This window comes from Lutra lutra, chromosome 4, assembly GCF_902655055.1.
Source record: "Lutra lutra chromosome 4, mLutLut1.2, whole genome shotgun sequence".
Lineage (NCBI taxonomy): Eukaryota > Metazoa > Chordata > Mammalia > Carnivora > Mustelidae > Lutra > Lutra lutra.
In genome coordinates, this window is record NC_062281.1 from 125,728,078 (window position 1) to 125,743,702 (window position 15,625).

Here is a 15,625-nt window from a genome sequence, read left to right on the forward strand (position 1 = left end):
AGTTAATTTTTGTATATGTCATGAAGTATGGCTTGAAGGTTTTTTGTTTTTTGTTTTTTTGCATATAGATATACAATTGTTCCAGCATCATTTGTTGAAAAGACTCTCCTTTCTCCACTGAACTGCCTTTGCATTTTTTTGGAAATCTATTGACCATGTATATGTGAGCTTTGTGTTTCTGTCTCACTCATTGGTTTATGTCTTTATAGTATCTTTTAAAAATAGTAACAACAGTTAACATGAACTGTCTTTGTGACAGCTCCACATAAGGAAGTGGGCATGTACTGTCTAATTTAACCTACAATAATCTCATGAGATAGCCATGCTATCTTGTTTTTTTTTTTCTTTTTTAAGATTTTATTTATTTATTCGACAGACAGAGATCACAAGTAGGCAGAGAGTCAGGCAGAGAGAGAGGAAGGGAAGCAGGTTTCCCGCTAAGCAGAGAGCCCGATGTGGGGTTCGATGCAGGGCTCGATGTGGGGCTCGATGTGGGGCTTGATCCCAGAACCCTGGGATCACTACCTGAGCCGAAGGCAGAGGCTTTAACCCCTGAGCCACTCAGGTGCCCCTATGCTACCTTGTTTTTCAGACAAGAAGTAGATGTTCAGGGAGGTGAAGTCATTTGTGACCACACCATCACTAAGTGGCAGAATTACAAACTGAGCCAAGTCTAATTCCCAAACCTGTGCTACTAATCACTTGCGGTAAACAGAATAGAGCCCCCCTGAAATTGTCCATGTCCTAATCCTTGAAACCTGTGAATAAGTTACCTTATATGACAAGAGAGACTTGCAGATGTGATGAAATTAAGGAACTTCAGATGGGGAGACCATTGGGCTCCTGAGCAGGGCCCAAGGTAACCACTATGATCCTTATAAGAGGAAAGCAGGAGGGTCAAAGTCAAGGAAGAAGATGTGACAAAGAGGCAGAGGTCAAAAACAGAAAGATTAGAAAATGCTACACTGCTGGCCTTGAAAATAGAGGAAAGCACCAAAAGTCCATGAATGCAGAGAGCCTTTAGCTGAAAAAGGTAAGGAAGTGGATCCTCCTCTCAAAGCCTACAGAAGGAGCCAGTCCTATTAATACCTTGACTTTGACCCAATGAAAGTAATGTCAGACTCCTGGTTTCCAAAATTGCAAGATAATAAGCCATTTAATTTTTAAGCCATTTAATTTTTTTTTTTTTTGTACTTCTTCTTTTGGTGATTTTGCCAGTTAAAATGGCTCCCAAGCATAGTGCTGAAGTGCCATCTAGTGTTTCTAATGCAAGAAGGCTGGGGTGTGACTTGTGGGGATAATTCGTGTCTTAGATAAGCATCATTTAGACATGCGTTATAGTGCATTTGGCCATGAGTTGGATGTTAATGAATTGATAATATATATTAAATAAGGTGTCTTTAAACAGAAATGCACATAAAACAAGTTTATGTATTGATTGGCTAATGAAAATGTGACTAGAGGCTCATAGGAACCTAACTCTGTATTTACCCTAGGAGCAATAGCTCAGTACTTGCTAATCCAGTGTTAGCAGCAACTGTATAGAACTTCCAAGAAAAACAAGAATTGATTGTACTTTAATTTCAGAATTAGGATAAGTGCTATGTAGGCAATAAAATGGTGCCAGGCGAAGGAGAGGTCAAGTAAGTCCTCTTGCAGAAGTGGGATTGGATCAGATCTAGATCTGAATGGTGAAAAGGAGATAGATGCATAAGTATCTGGGGGAAGATCTATTCAGGTATCAGGAGTAGCAAGAACAAAGCCCCTGAGGCAAGAATAACTTTGAGGTACTGTCTGCTAAGCAAGGCTGGTGAGATCTAGATTGTGATGGGGGGATGAGGGGAGAGGAGAGAGACAGAGAGAGACAAAGAGAGGGAAGCAGAGACAGGACTGCTATAATGGCAAAGTAAAGAGAGTTTAAGCAGGAAAGACACATGACCAGGTCGTGTGAGAATGAATTGAAGGAGAGTAAGTAGAAGGAGTGATACCAGTTGAGGGCCAAGGAACCAATCTGCATAGAAAATGTGGAGGTCTGGACTAAGGCTGCAGATGTGGACATAACATGAAGCGGATGGGATATATTTTAGAGGTGGGATGGTTTAATGGGGATAGGGAGGTGTTGAGGGGAAGAAAGGAGTCAAAGACAACTTCCAAGTTTTGGGGTGGTACATTCATTAATTCAGTAAATTATTTATTGTGCCCTCTTCTAGTGCCATTTACTGTCAGTTGACATCCTCCTGCCATCTCCACTACCCCCCTACCACCATGGCCCAAGCCACCACCTTCTCTTTCATAGGTTGCTACAGTAGCTTTTAGACTGGTTTCTGCTTCTGTCCCTGAAATTCCCAGCCAGGTAGCCAGGGTGACACTTTAGAAACAAGTCAGATCCCATCACTCCTCTGCTTAAATACCACTTGAGTAGCCTCCATCCTACATGATTCAAACTCAGAGCCTTTATAGCAGCCTACAAGACTTTTGGATCTTCTTCTTCCCCAACCCTCACTGTTTCCTCCTTGTCTCTAAACATGAAGGGCATCACCTAAGTCCAATCTAAGAGGAGAGTTTCAACAACAGCCAAAACAAAAGGTCCTAATGGAATAAGATTATTTAGCCTCTGAAAGTAGGAACAACATTAATTTGGTTGTCTAAGTTCTAGTTTATTTGTTTAAAAATTAGCCTCTTCAACTTGAAATACTTGAATCTTACCTTGAAGTACAGGCCAGAGTCTTAAAAATATTATTCTAATGAAAGTAATAACTAACAGACTTACACACTTTCTACTCTCTTCTGTAACCATACCATGTTAGATTTGTGAGAGACTGATCGGTTCAAGTCTATTTCTCAATTTGAAATTCTCTCTTCCACTCTTACTTTTTATTCTCTCCTTAAAATTTTTAATTACTTTAAAATTTTAATACTTTTTCACTTTATATTCTAAGTGACATAATTTTAGCCCATGTACATCCTCATCAATCACCTCAGTTTGTACTTTTGTTTGCTTATTGCATATTAAAATATTCTAAAACTGGGGTCATAAATTCTAAATTATATTTCCACTTACCCATGCTCTCCATATTTATAGGCTCTCTTTCTTCACTATCTAGAATATAATAAAATGATGTCACATTTGCATTTTTGAATCAAATAAATATAGTAGTTTATTACAATCTTTTATCAAGCATCAAAGCACAAAGCACAAACATAAATACACAATGAAGACTTAAACTATTTTATGAATGATTAAATAGAATTTGAAAAAATTATCTTCACAGAATTCTCTTTTAGTGATATATTTGCTATGGCATTCATTATATGACATTTAACAGGTATTCTAATGAAATGAATCAAGCATAGGAATAAATCTCCATATTTTAAATTCCATTTGTGGTTGACTTTACGACAGCAAAACTATGTCATTATTTGATATGTTAAACCTCAGTCATTTTGGCAGCAAATATATATACAAACACTAGATCCATAAAAATCCCATGAATGAAAAAACAATCCTACCAGGTAACATTTGTTTGGTTTTGGTCCGTTTTGATTTTCTTTGGCCGCCAGAGCTCTTTTGTTTTTTAGATTTTGGAGCCATGGTTCTGACTTAGGCTGCATAAAGAGATAATGTCATTAGTAAATTCTGTGTTATAGTTTCAAATAATAAGCATTATCATTCAGTAAAATGTAAGAATATGTTTTCTAAGCTTTGCCTTTGGTGAAAGCAACATGTGTCTTCACAGGCTGGGTGTTCTGTGACCAAAGGTTTATTGTGACCACAGTCCTACTGATAAGATCTTGCCATGCTGGTGGAGGCTTTCAGCTGAAGCACACGGAAGCCACCTGTCAACCTTCTGAGGTCTCAGCCATAGGTCCTGCGGTGGAAGCAGGACAGAGGATGGGGTTCCCCCACCTCCTGCTGCTGCTCCCATCCCAGGGAGCTGCTGTCTGCTGCCCCATGCCCAGCTCCCCAGCAGCTGCCCCAACAACAAAACAGGCTGAAGTCCACAGGCAGGCACAGGCCCATAACATGCATATAGGTACAGAATTTTTAAAATTAACATAATTTAAATAGTACTTGTGTCCTAGCGTGTGTATGCGTAGCCACTGTCTCCTTGTTTGTGCTGTGAGAGAGTGCTTCCAAAAGTGTTCTGTGGAAATCTTCATCAGCTTTGGCTGAGGTCATTTGCTAGTACATCAAGTCCTCAACATCTCCATGGTCACCCCTGTCTCATCTCGTTAGATTGTTAGGAGCGTGATTTCAGAGTCTGAGCCGCAAAGTTGAAAAATAGACTCTGCCTTTTACCAGCTGAGTGATCCTTGGCAAATTATATACCTTCTGGGTCTCAGCTTATTCATGTTTAAGGGGAATGATAATAATAAAACCTACCTCACACGATGGTCATGATGATTTAATGAAATAAAGTTTGGGACGCCTGGATGGCTCAGTTGGTTAGGCATCTGCCTTCGGCTCAGGTCATGATCCCAGGGGCTTGGGATCAAGTCCTGCATTGGGCTCCTTGCTCAGCAGGAAGCCTGTTTCTCCCTCTGCCTGCTATCCCGCCCTGCTTGTGCTCACTTGTTCTCTCTCTCTTTGACAAATAAATAAAATCTTTTAAAAATTTAAAAAAAATAAAGTTGTATCGTCCTCAACTCAGTCATGTCAGTCAGACTGGTTGCCTCATTTTTTTTTTTTTTAAGATTTATTTATTTGAGAGAGAGAGCACGAAGCTAGGGATAGAGGGAAAGGTTGAGAGAATCTCAGGCAGACTGTGCACTGAGTGCTGAGCCCAACATGGGGCTCAGTCTCACCACCCAGAGATCACGACCTGAGCTGAAACCAGGAGTCAGATGCTCAACCAGCTGTGCCATGCAGGCGCCCCTGGTTGCTTCATTTTAACAAACCAATATAGATTGAAAATTATTTCATAGTCCACAGTCAGAATATCCTATCTTTCATTTTATGCCTCATTCCTTGATTACTAAATCTAGACCAAAGCGTGTGTGTGTGTGTTGGGGGGGGGGGGTGTTTGTGATTTACATCTTTTACTTCAGATTGTTCGCATGTATTTTTTCAAAAGGTAATAATGATAGCTCACGTTTGTTGAGTGTTTGCTATGCACCAGGCACAGTCTTAAGTACTTCACATGTATTTTTTATTTAATTTGAGCCACCATTTTAGATAGGTATTTTATGAATCCTTTTATCTTCATCCCCATTTTATAACGTGCAAACAGAGGCCAGGGGGATACACAAAGTGTGAGCTGTGAAGTCAAGCTGTGAGCCCACCCAGTCTGGCCCCAATGCCCACACTTTTAATCTTCGTACCAGACTGTCCCTTGGCTTTCAGTTGCAGCTGGTCACTGTGTTTCATTACAAATGAAATTATTTAAAATCAGTGGCTTTACCTAAAAGGAATGATTTTATGATTTAATTAGCATTTTAAGATTCTGACACCTTGGGAATTTCTACTTCTCAAATATCTAACAGTGAATGGCTCCGACCCAACTTTCCAGCCTGTCAAGTATCCTCCAGCCCTCTTCTCAGCAGTATAATTTCAAATCTTGGACCTAGTCCTTTTTTCAGAAAATTCTTTATCAACGTACCCCTTTTCATATTCTATTCTACTACCTACATTTGACTTAAAATACTCAGAACACTCTGGATACCAGCTGGACTCACCCTTCCTGCATATACACACCTACCTTCACCACCACCATCAGCACTATCCATCCCACAAATATATATTGAGCAACATTGATGCCCCAAGTTGTTGGTGTTAGCCAACAACTGGTATGTTGTTGTCCACAACAATATGGTAGTGGACAAAATAGACAAAACCTTTCCCCTGATAGAGCTTACATTCGCAAGGGAAGACAGGCAATTCTGGGGCAGGGATATGCTTGGCATATTTAAGAAGACAGCAGGAAGGTCGTGATGGCTGGAGCAGAGTGAGTAAGGGAAGACTTGGAGATGAAGCTGATCGGAGAAGTGACACACCCTAGTACACCAGGGTGTATAGTAGTCAACTCTGCAAAGGTAATAAGTGCCCCACACATCTCAGGGACATACAATGACAAGTGTTTATTTCTTCCTATGTTCTGTATTATGACTGTGAGGGAGCTGCTGCTTCAAGTCTTACTGAATTCAGCAGTAAGTCCTTACCTGAGGACTTGAAAGCATGGGTTGCTATTTATTGAGACGGGGGTCCCAGGGAAAGAGCAGACTTGAAAGGGAACATCAAAAATTCAATTGAAGGCATGTGAAGTTAGACTGTAGAGTAGGCAGTAAACTCTAGGACTGGCAGAATATACGTGCTTAAAAAAATGAATTAATGGCTCCTTGGTGTCCCCTTTCCTTCTGCCATTCTTAGCTTATGCATTTCTAGTCTGAACAAAAGGCTTTTGCTTAAGATCTGTGGAATCACCTGCGTGCATGCTGTTTTCATTTTCTACTGCTGCTCTAACAAAGTAGCAGAAGTTCAGCATCTTAACTCATATTCATTATCTAATGGTTCTTTAGTTCAAAAGTCTGACATGGCTCTCACTGGGCTAAAACTCAAGCTATCAGCAAGGGTCAACAAGGCTGTGTTCCATTCTTTCTACAGTTCTTAGGGAGAATTGTTCTTTGCCTTTTCGTACTCGAAGCCACCAGTACTTCTCGGCTTGTGGGCCCTCTTCCTCCATCTTCAAACAACCCAACAGCAGTGGGTTAGATCTTTCTCACAGAATATACTCTGACCTTCTCTTCTTATTCCCCCTTCCACTTTTTAAGGGCCCTTGAGATTACACTGGACCCACAGAGATAATATAGGATATGCTCCCTATTTTATGGTCAGCTGATTAGTAATTTTAATTTCATCTGCAACCTTAATTCCTGTTTGCTACATATGTTAACATATTCACAGTTTCCAAGGATTAAGAGGTGCAGCATTGGTGTTACGTTTGAATATATAGGTATCAATCTAAGACAGTTACCCCTAGAAATAGTCAAAGTAATCACGTATGCTCAGTTCTTTTGGAAGGCTTATAAAATGATTTGTGGGTACCATTTCCAATATTTCTCGTACCATTTCCAATATTCAGGGGAAAACAAAGTCCATTTTCCAGCAGTACATTAGAAAACAGAATAAACATTAAATGTGTGCTTCCTTACCAGAATAGCTCATTTACTATTTTTTTTAAAGATGTTATTTATTTATTTGACAGAGAGAGACACAGTGAGAGAGGGAACACAAGTGGGAGGAGTGGGAGAGGGAGAAGCAGGCTTCCCACTGAGCAGGGAGCCTGATGTGGGGCTCCATCCCAGGCCCCTGGGATCATGACCTGAGCCGAAGGCAGACGCCTAATGACTGAGCCACCCAGGCACTCCCTCATTTATTATTTTCACAAATGTTAACCCCTATGTCTAAAATGGTGACTAGTGACCAAGGAAAAAGGAAGACCAGGCTGTTCTATAGGCTTTTATTCTTAATTAAAAGCACAGTATTTAAGTTGCTAGGCATCGTAGATTTAAAAACTATAGTCTAAACTGAAAAGAAAATGATTAGGGGAGTAACTACATTGTATTTGTGTTACAGGCAAAATTTCATTATTTTTTTTTTAGTAACTTCAAATAATAGAAAACCTACCAATATTGTGTCTAGAAAACAAATCAGTTTTAATTGAAGATATCAAGATCAAATGAATAATGTACTCTATACAATTTCCATAAATCCACTTTTTATTCACTGTTTATTTTTTATGCAGATTTTCTTTTAAAAAGCAAATCCTAAATAAAAGATGTTGCTTTAAAATCATGGCAGGTCTTACTAAGACTTTTTATATAAAATCAATTCCATATCTCATGCAGTGAATGTGCTATACTATATTTTCCAAATCTTTTCCTTACTAAAAGGTCATAAGAATTTTCCAGTATAGACATCACTTTATTTATTTGTTTGTTTATTTATTCATAAGATTTTTTATTGAAGAGAGAGAGAGAGCACATGGGGTAGGGGGAGAGAAACAGAGGGAGAGAGAATGCCAAGCAAGCTCCTTGCCCATTGTGGAGCCCGACTTGGGACTCGGTCCCACCACCCTGAGATCATGACCTGAGCAGAAATCAAGAGTCAGACGCTTAGGGGCGCCAGGTTGGCTCAGTGGGTTAAGCCTCTGCCTTAGGCTCAGGTAATGATCTCAGGGTCCTGGGGTGGAGCCCCTCAGTGGGGGGCCTGCTTCCCCCTCTCTCTCTGCCTGGTTCTCTGCCTACTTGTGATCTCTGTCTGTCAAATAAATAAATAAGATCTTAAAAAAAAAAGAAAGGATCAGATGCTTAACTGACTGAGCTGTCCAGGTGCCCCCAGATTTCACTATATTGAGATGACTCTGAAATGCTCACCACATTTTTCCTGTTCTCAACTCCTATTATTAAGAGCAGACGACACGCTTCATCTCTCCTTAGAAGAAAGTTAGACTACTCCAGTAGCTTGTATTACATATGGTTTTCAAAGCCACTATAGCTGATTGAATTTCAAAACAGAATGTGTGAACTATAATACTAAAATATTTAAGCCTTTCATTTACATATTTTTTTTAAAGATTTTATTTATTTATTTGACAGAGAGGTCACAAGCAGGCAGAGAGGCAGGCAGAGAGAGAGGAGGAAGCAGGCTCCCCGCCGAGCAGAGAGCCCGATGCGGAGCTCGATCCCAGGACTCCGAGATCATGACCCGAGCCGAAGGCAGCGGCTTAACCCACTGAGCCACAACAGGCGCCCCTCATTTACATATTTTTAACATTAAAGCCACTTATATTCTTTGTAAATTAATCCACCCATCCCAGAATATCTTTTTACTACCAGTGTAACAAAGGACACATTTTTTTTACCTTCCATGTTAGGAGCAAAGGCATTAGGGAGTGACAAGAGAAGTAAGGACTGAGTAAGTTCTCCATGTAACGGTTCAAAAGCTGTGACTGCAGGCCACTGATTTTGAGAGCACTGCATTCAGAGCCGTCTCTGACCTGGTTCCAAACTAACTTCCAAGACTTGTTCATGACTGTATCTTTTTATGATGCTTCTGTTATTCAGGAAGGCAACTACTGCAGGTGAAGGGATGAGTGACAAATGATGATTGACATAATGCAGTGATATAAACAGTAATTTAGCTTCCTCTCTTCACACTATTTTGCTGTAAAACACACCACCCGTTTACACATTCTCATTTGTTACCTGGATGGATGTGTGGCTTAGGCGTAGCCATGAGATTTTTAATTCTGAGAAGGCCTGTGGAACTGGCACCTTCTCTTCACCGAGGGTCTTCCTTGGAAAGTATTACTTCTCCAGTGTACTTCAATTAGCTGACTTGTCTGGGTGGTCAGGATCTTCTTTTTCTCTTCCCAAAGTATTTGTAAGCTCATGATGCTTGTGCCCCATCTCTTTTAAAAGAGATTTGGGATAAGATCCTGGACTCACGTCTTGGGAGCCTGGTAGATGTGTCTCTAAGAACTGCTGCTTCCTGGTTGATCTCCACCAAGACTCTGACTAAGCTTTAAGATTCTGCTCAGCTCTTCAGACATTTTCTGACAAGTTCACAGTACCCACCCTCCAGAGATGAACTGTTCCTACAGTGTTTCCCATTAGTCTACTACCCTGGTCTCTCTCCTTCCAAATAACTTTTACCTCTTCCCAAGATTGGATATTTACTTACTTAAGTCGATGCTCTCCCTCACTTCTGCCTTTGAAATTTCTCCTGAATTCCATGCCCTCCTCTTATTGCCTCCTCTGGTTCAGGCCTTCACCATGTCCTCCCATACCAGTAGCTCCTAACTACTTTGTGCCAAGAACCCCTTTGGCAGCTTGGTGAACCCATGCATCAAATAAAAACATGAGCTTACAAGGGAGACAGTTATAGCTCTTTTTAAAATTATGATATAACAATTCATGTGCTTATTTATTAACACATTAAATAACATGGCCTAGCAGTGGTTCTAATTATTACCTTGATTTTGAAGAAGTGATGAGCATAAATAATACATCTATAATATCCATAAGGTATATGAAAAGAACCATAACTTCTTTTGGTGATAGTCACACATCCTGCTAATACTGCTATGGTTTGTTACCAAATGCATATATTTCAATTAAGGATTAGGGAAAAGAAACAGGTGATTTTGTTTTTAACCACAGATTCTCCTCCTTGCACCCCCTGGGTAGGTTATGAACATACAACTTGCCTCCCTGCCTCTGTTCCAAGCGGAACAGTCACCCACTGGGCAGGCCTTCAGAGTTCTCTTTCTAAAACACAGATCTTAACAAGTCACTTCTGTGTATACTGTGGGATATAATGTGGGTCCCAATTGCCCACAGTGGCATTCTCATCCAGAACTGTACAAATGGAGCTCATTCGAAAAGCAAAGTTTCTAGACCTATTGTGATTCTGCATGTTGGGGTGAGCCTGGGAAGCTGCATTTTTAAAATCACTAGGAGGCACTTTTGCACTAGTGGTAGACAGATGAGACTTTGGTAAAGAGGGTAGAGTGCAAACGTGTAAGCTTCACCTTGAACACCCTTCACCGTCTGCCTCATCACATTCTCCCTTCCAGTTCTAGTCCAGCCTCACAGGATTACCATCATTCTGCAAACAGTCCCCATACCTTCCCACCTCCCTCTCTGGGGAGCCCTGTTCCTCTCCATCACTTCTGCTCCCTGCCTCATGCACATTTCTCTGCTTGCTTAAATCCTATTCATTCCTCAAGGCTCAACTCCAATGTGACCTTCTCTCTGAAGCCTCCCCAGCTTTCTCACTCTGGCCAAAGCAACCTTAGTTCTTCCTGACACTTTCTAATCACGTTCTATGTAATTATGCCAGGCCTCTGCAAAAGCAGAAGGCCTCGAACTCAAGAGCTTCCTGAACAATTGCTGTGAATTCGTTCAGCGTGCAGTGTACACCGTGGAGAAGGAAAGAGAAATTACTGAGCAGCAATTAGGCACCGGTGGTCAACAGGAATCCGACGAGGCCCTTAACTTTTCAAAATGTAATGTTCTCCCATTCATCTTCATTCTTCATCTACTCCAGCCCTTTTCTAACAGTCCCGAAGTCACCTAACGACCTCAGCCCACGCTAATCTCTTCTCCTTTGATCCTCTGTGCCAGAATCATGCTGTTTTCCTTCTCATGCCTCCATCGGCTCCTCCCTCCATCTGTCATTTACTGAGCTCCTACCATTGCGCAGCAATGCGCTGGGCAATGCACTGGAGACCTGTGAGCGAGTCACAGCACCCGCCCTCACAATTCCTAGACGGTCGTTAACGGCTCTCTCCCTGCTATTTGTGTCCCCTGGCAAGGCCGGACGTTCTTTGAAATCAGAGAAAGTTTTGTAGCTTTTTGCAGTCTTCACTGCATCAAGCACATCGCTGGCCCCGCGAGTGTTCTAAATGCCGTTAAAGGGAGTAAAATACTTGTTTTCCAAGCCTCCTTTCCCATTCAGACCTTCCCTTACCTGAGACTGCTAACGGACGGGAAAAGAAGCCTCTTTGCAGTACCCTGGAGAAAGCTCCTCTGGGAGCTGGAGATGAAAGTTTGACTCTCTTCGCAGAAAAACAGGTCCCAAGAGCTCCAACTGCAGCTGCCCTGGCAAGCTGTTGCTATGACACAACCGTTGCTAAGAGGAAAGAGGCGGCTCCTCTGCCGAGATTGACAGACCACCACCACCAGTACAGTGTCCACTCTCCAGCCGAGCACACTTATGATTGGCTGCTATGATGCTGACGTCATGCAACTTGAGCCGCGGTGAGGTCCCCAGTTTTCCAATGGCAAGGAAGGAGTTGTGCAATCTAGGTTCGTGTATAAGAGGCCAGTAGCTTGGCTTGACCCCAGGACCCACAGCCACGCTTCGCACCCAAAGATGCGACAGAGCAACAGTACCCAAAGATGAAACCTTCTAGAGCGTGGGGTCTAGCAGTAGGGAGTGAAGGATGATAAGAGGATCGCTGGCTTAAAACCCCTTGGGACAGCTCTGCTTACCCATTGGGGTCTGGGGACAATGCCAAAAACCTGTCCTAGATTCCAGTGTGAAGGAGATAAAATCTGGCTGGATTAGATGTCGTGAGTGTCCCGGAATTCTGATGTGTTACATTTTCCTCTTGCCAAAGTAATTTTTGTATAGTGTCACTCATACCAGAAGTCTCAGGGGAGGAGGATTAAATCCCTTAGTAACTCTGTTGTTCATTCTATCGGTGGTTATGGGTCCTATGGGATTCATACAGTGAAGCTCATCTCCCTGAACGTTGTTTATCGTTTCCTCTAAAAAATAATTAAAACTGCCTAATTAGTAAGCTGGCAGAATTTAATAAAGTATGCAATTGACTGCTGCAATTAGTCCAAATTAATTTTTTACAACCCATTTTAAATGAAAATATTTAATTGAGAAGAGGCTTATAGATTCACGATATATTTAATATATGATCCTAAATAGCATGACTTGACATGATGTGTAGGAAGATCACGTTTATTCTTTAAAATTTCTGAAGAATTTGTGTTTGCAAAATGCAAATAAATTTTACTGAAGAAATCATTTTTTTAAAAAAGGAAAAAAAAAAAAAAACCTGGAAGGAGGACTTACCGGTCTGACATTGTGACAACCTTTTCCCAGGCTCTTCTATTCCCTGACACCAAAAGTTTAGTTTTCCCTGGGCTCAGTGCTGAGTCTTCTTTTCTTATTCTGCACCTTGCTGGTGGCATAGTCAGTCCCCTTAGCTTTAGCCATCGTGCAAAGCACATCAGTGACTTCCATTTCTATGGTTTCAGCCTCATACATCTCTCAGATTTCATTCAGACCTGAATTTCCATCAACTACTGGATACTTCCAAATGCATCTCTCACTTAGTTCATCATGTTTAATAGTTGCCACATGAAGATATTGAATGAATAATTCCTGTATCACAGGCATCACAACTCAGCAGAGGCAAAAGTCAGTTCTTTGTCTTTCAGATATCATTCAGATATTTTTGGAAACTTTATTCCTCTTTTATTTTCTACCTTAGGTAAAAATATTCACTGTCCATTGGTCTGCAAGCAAGAAATCTGAGAGTCATCCCTGACTCCTACTGCTCACAGTAAACAGGTCACTAAGTCCTGTCATTTTCCTTTCCTAAATTATCTCTCAAATAGTTAATCTCTTCTTAGCCATCCTCACTGCCTCTGCCTTATCTCAGGAAGGCCTAATTTCTCACCTACAAGGTGGTAATAGTCTCTTCTTTTTATTTCCCTCTTCTTTATATGCCAAGTTGCCACAGCGTTCTACAACAGAGATGCAATCTGGACATCAGCTTGCTTAAATGTTTTCAATTTGGCATGTGAAACCCAGTACATACAGGGTTCTGAAAGATGCCTTAAAGATTCCTCAAGTGAAACCCTTAAGAGCCGAGGGTCATAAAAACACAGGGATTGGTGATAATAGGCTGATGTTAAGAGAGTTACAGCTTGAAACAGACTTCTGAAATTCAGGCATATTTGTTTCATATGAAGAACTCATGGAAGTTTTTGCATTCTTCTTCCCAGATGTGTTCATGTTTGTTTTCATTTCTAAGATATCTAAAATCCCTATTCAATGTTGTATGTTAATCATATTCCAATAGAACTGGGGAAAATGTCTAAAATCACTATTTGCTAAAATTGACATAAAGTTGAATAAACGCAAAGAAGCCCCAGGCAGCTGGGACATGCTTGTCCCGTGGTTTTCCATAGCCCCTGGCATAGTGCTGCATAGGCCCAGGACTTGTCCAAGGATGAGAGGCAGAGCTCTGGTTACACAGAGCTCTCTACTGCTCCCTCAATCTGCCATGCCCTTTAATAGCTGCATCTGTTCATCCCTCTACTTCTATCCCTACCTCTATCTTCATCTTTGTTCAACACCCAGCTCAAATATCACCTTCTCTGCAAAGCCATCCAGGTACCCAAAAGAACGAGTCACTCTTTTCTCTGTTTTTCCACTATAGCAAGTAGGACACTGTGTTGCAATGACTTGTTTATATGGATGGCTCCCCCACTGGGCTTCAGGACTCCCCCATCGCAGTTGGTATCCCTTTCCTTCTGATCTCCGTTGTTTAGCACAGTATCTGACATGGGTATTTAGTAAAATATATGTGGAATTATTTGATTGACTGTTCTTGAGAATCCATCTAGAAAAAGCTACCTAACAGAAGTGTCTTTGCATTCTTCCAAAGAATTTCCTTTTCTTAAAATCATAATCTGTGGCAGTCAGATTTAAGCAAATAAAGACTATAACCTTGTGATGTGGATGAGACATCAAGACTTTCTGTCACATTTTTCTTTAGAGACACTGTAAAGGAATGACCATTGGGGGAATGAGTCATAAGCCATGACACTGAGAAAGTGAGAAATTAAATGGAAAATACTTAGTAATCTCTTCATGTTGCAAATTTAAGTTACAAATGATTGACTGAACATCTGTTCTTTCATGGGAGTGCTCAGGACATGAAACATCCCCATGGTGGCTGGTGAACAATTATGTGCTTTCCAGGGGATGCTGAATTAAATTTGCTTAAAATTTGAAGATATTTAAAAATTAGTTTCAGTTTTAATAGTTGAGTGAAAATGTAATGAGTCAAGAATTTGTAGTCGAAAACACTTCTCTGATTATTTAAGGACATCTTGATAAGCTTCAGATTGGATTTATAGAAGGGTAATCTGACAAACTAGATATGAGATGGTTCTTTACTAATTATTATTTTGGTGAATTACTCCCCCACCACTTTTAAGAATTTTTTTTTTAAGAGTTAAGTTCAGAAACTAGGGGTTGAGGACTCTGAATAGGAGTCATTATGCATTTTTTTTTTTTTTTTGTGCCTGCGTCAGTATGCCTGGGAGGGAGAAAGGGTCGCAGGCAAGGAAGGGTCCGGGTTTGAATCCTAAACTACTGGGATTCAACATGTTCCAAACATGCTTGAGGAAACTATCACAACCTGTTGCCTGAGGAACTGAGGAGCATCCTAGTAGACTACACAACAGTCTGACCTGGGCACAAAGCTTTTGCTTTTGGAGGAGAGGACCAGTTGTGGCAATTTTAGAAAAAAATGAGGTAAAACTTCAAAAAGAAATTGGAATATGTGTCACACTAAAGTGAGGAGATAGGCGTTTCTGATGACTTCTACACAGAATAGCTTGAGTCTAATAGGGACTAGAGAGGATTAGCCCCCTCCCTCCCATCCCCATCAGAATGGCTGGTAGGCTGTGGGCAGCAGATGTCCCTGGAAAAACCAAGGCAGGAACTGAGGAGAAAAATATGAGGCCATGTGGTAACAGACTGGTCTTATTTGTGGGTATAGATGAGACTCCATTCTCTACACTCAGAAAGAGTTGGTGGTGGAAGAGTCTTTGGTGGTAATAGTCCTACAGTATCAACGGGCATCTAGAGCCAGTGAAATATCAGTTCTAGATGTGTAATGAGTATTACTGTTAGGGCACTATAAATATTTTTTAAAGTGGAATCATTCAAATAATACCATCCTTAAAGTTAAAAAATTATGTTGGAGGCTTAATTTGACACTTTCTGGATAAGTGACATCAGACAAACTATTAAACTCTCTATAGCTCACTTGTCCTTCTGGAAACTCTGGGATGACAAATCTTT

At 40.9% G+C, this 15,625-nt stretch overlaps 2 protein-coding genes across 3 annotated transcripts in view; one reads left to right on the top strand and one right to left on the bottom strand.

Moving 5' to 3' along the window:
* DNAI3 (dynein axonemal intermediate chain 3) overlaps window positions 1–11,688 on the bottom strand; it is a 68,646-nt gene extending 56,958 nt beyond the window's left edge. The window contains exons 1-3 of one of the 2 annotated variants that reach the window (XM_047727638.1): window positions 9,205–9,406; window positions 3,511–3,606; window positions 3,062–3,100 (exon numbers count right to left, since the gene is read on the bottom strand). In XM_047727638.1, coding sequence (XP_047583594.1) covers window positions 3,062–3,100; window positions 3,511–3,592 — 121 coding nt within the window. In that variant the 5' untranslated portion in view covers window positions 3,593–3,606; window positions 9,205–9,406. Of the gene's footprint in view, window positions 1–3,061; window positions 3,101–3,510; window positions 3,607–9,204; window positions 9,407–11,473 lie in introns of those variants that run through there. The other variant, XM_047727637.1, reaches the window with a different exon arrangement.
* MCOLN3 (mucolipin TRP cation channel 3) overlaps window positions 1–15,625 on the top strand; it is a 60,373-nt gene that overhangs the window by 10,484 nt on the left and 34,264 nt on the right. The gene's annotated exons all lie outside the window — the stretch shown is intronic.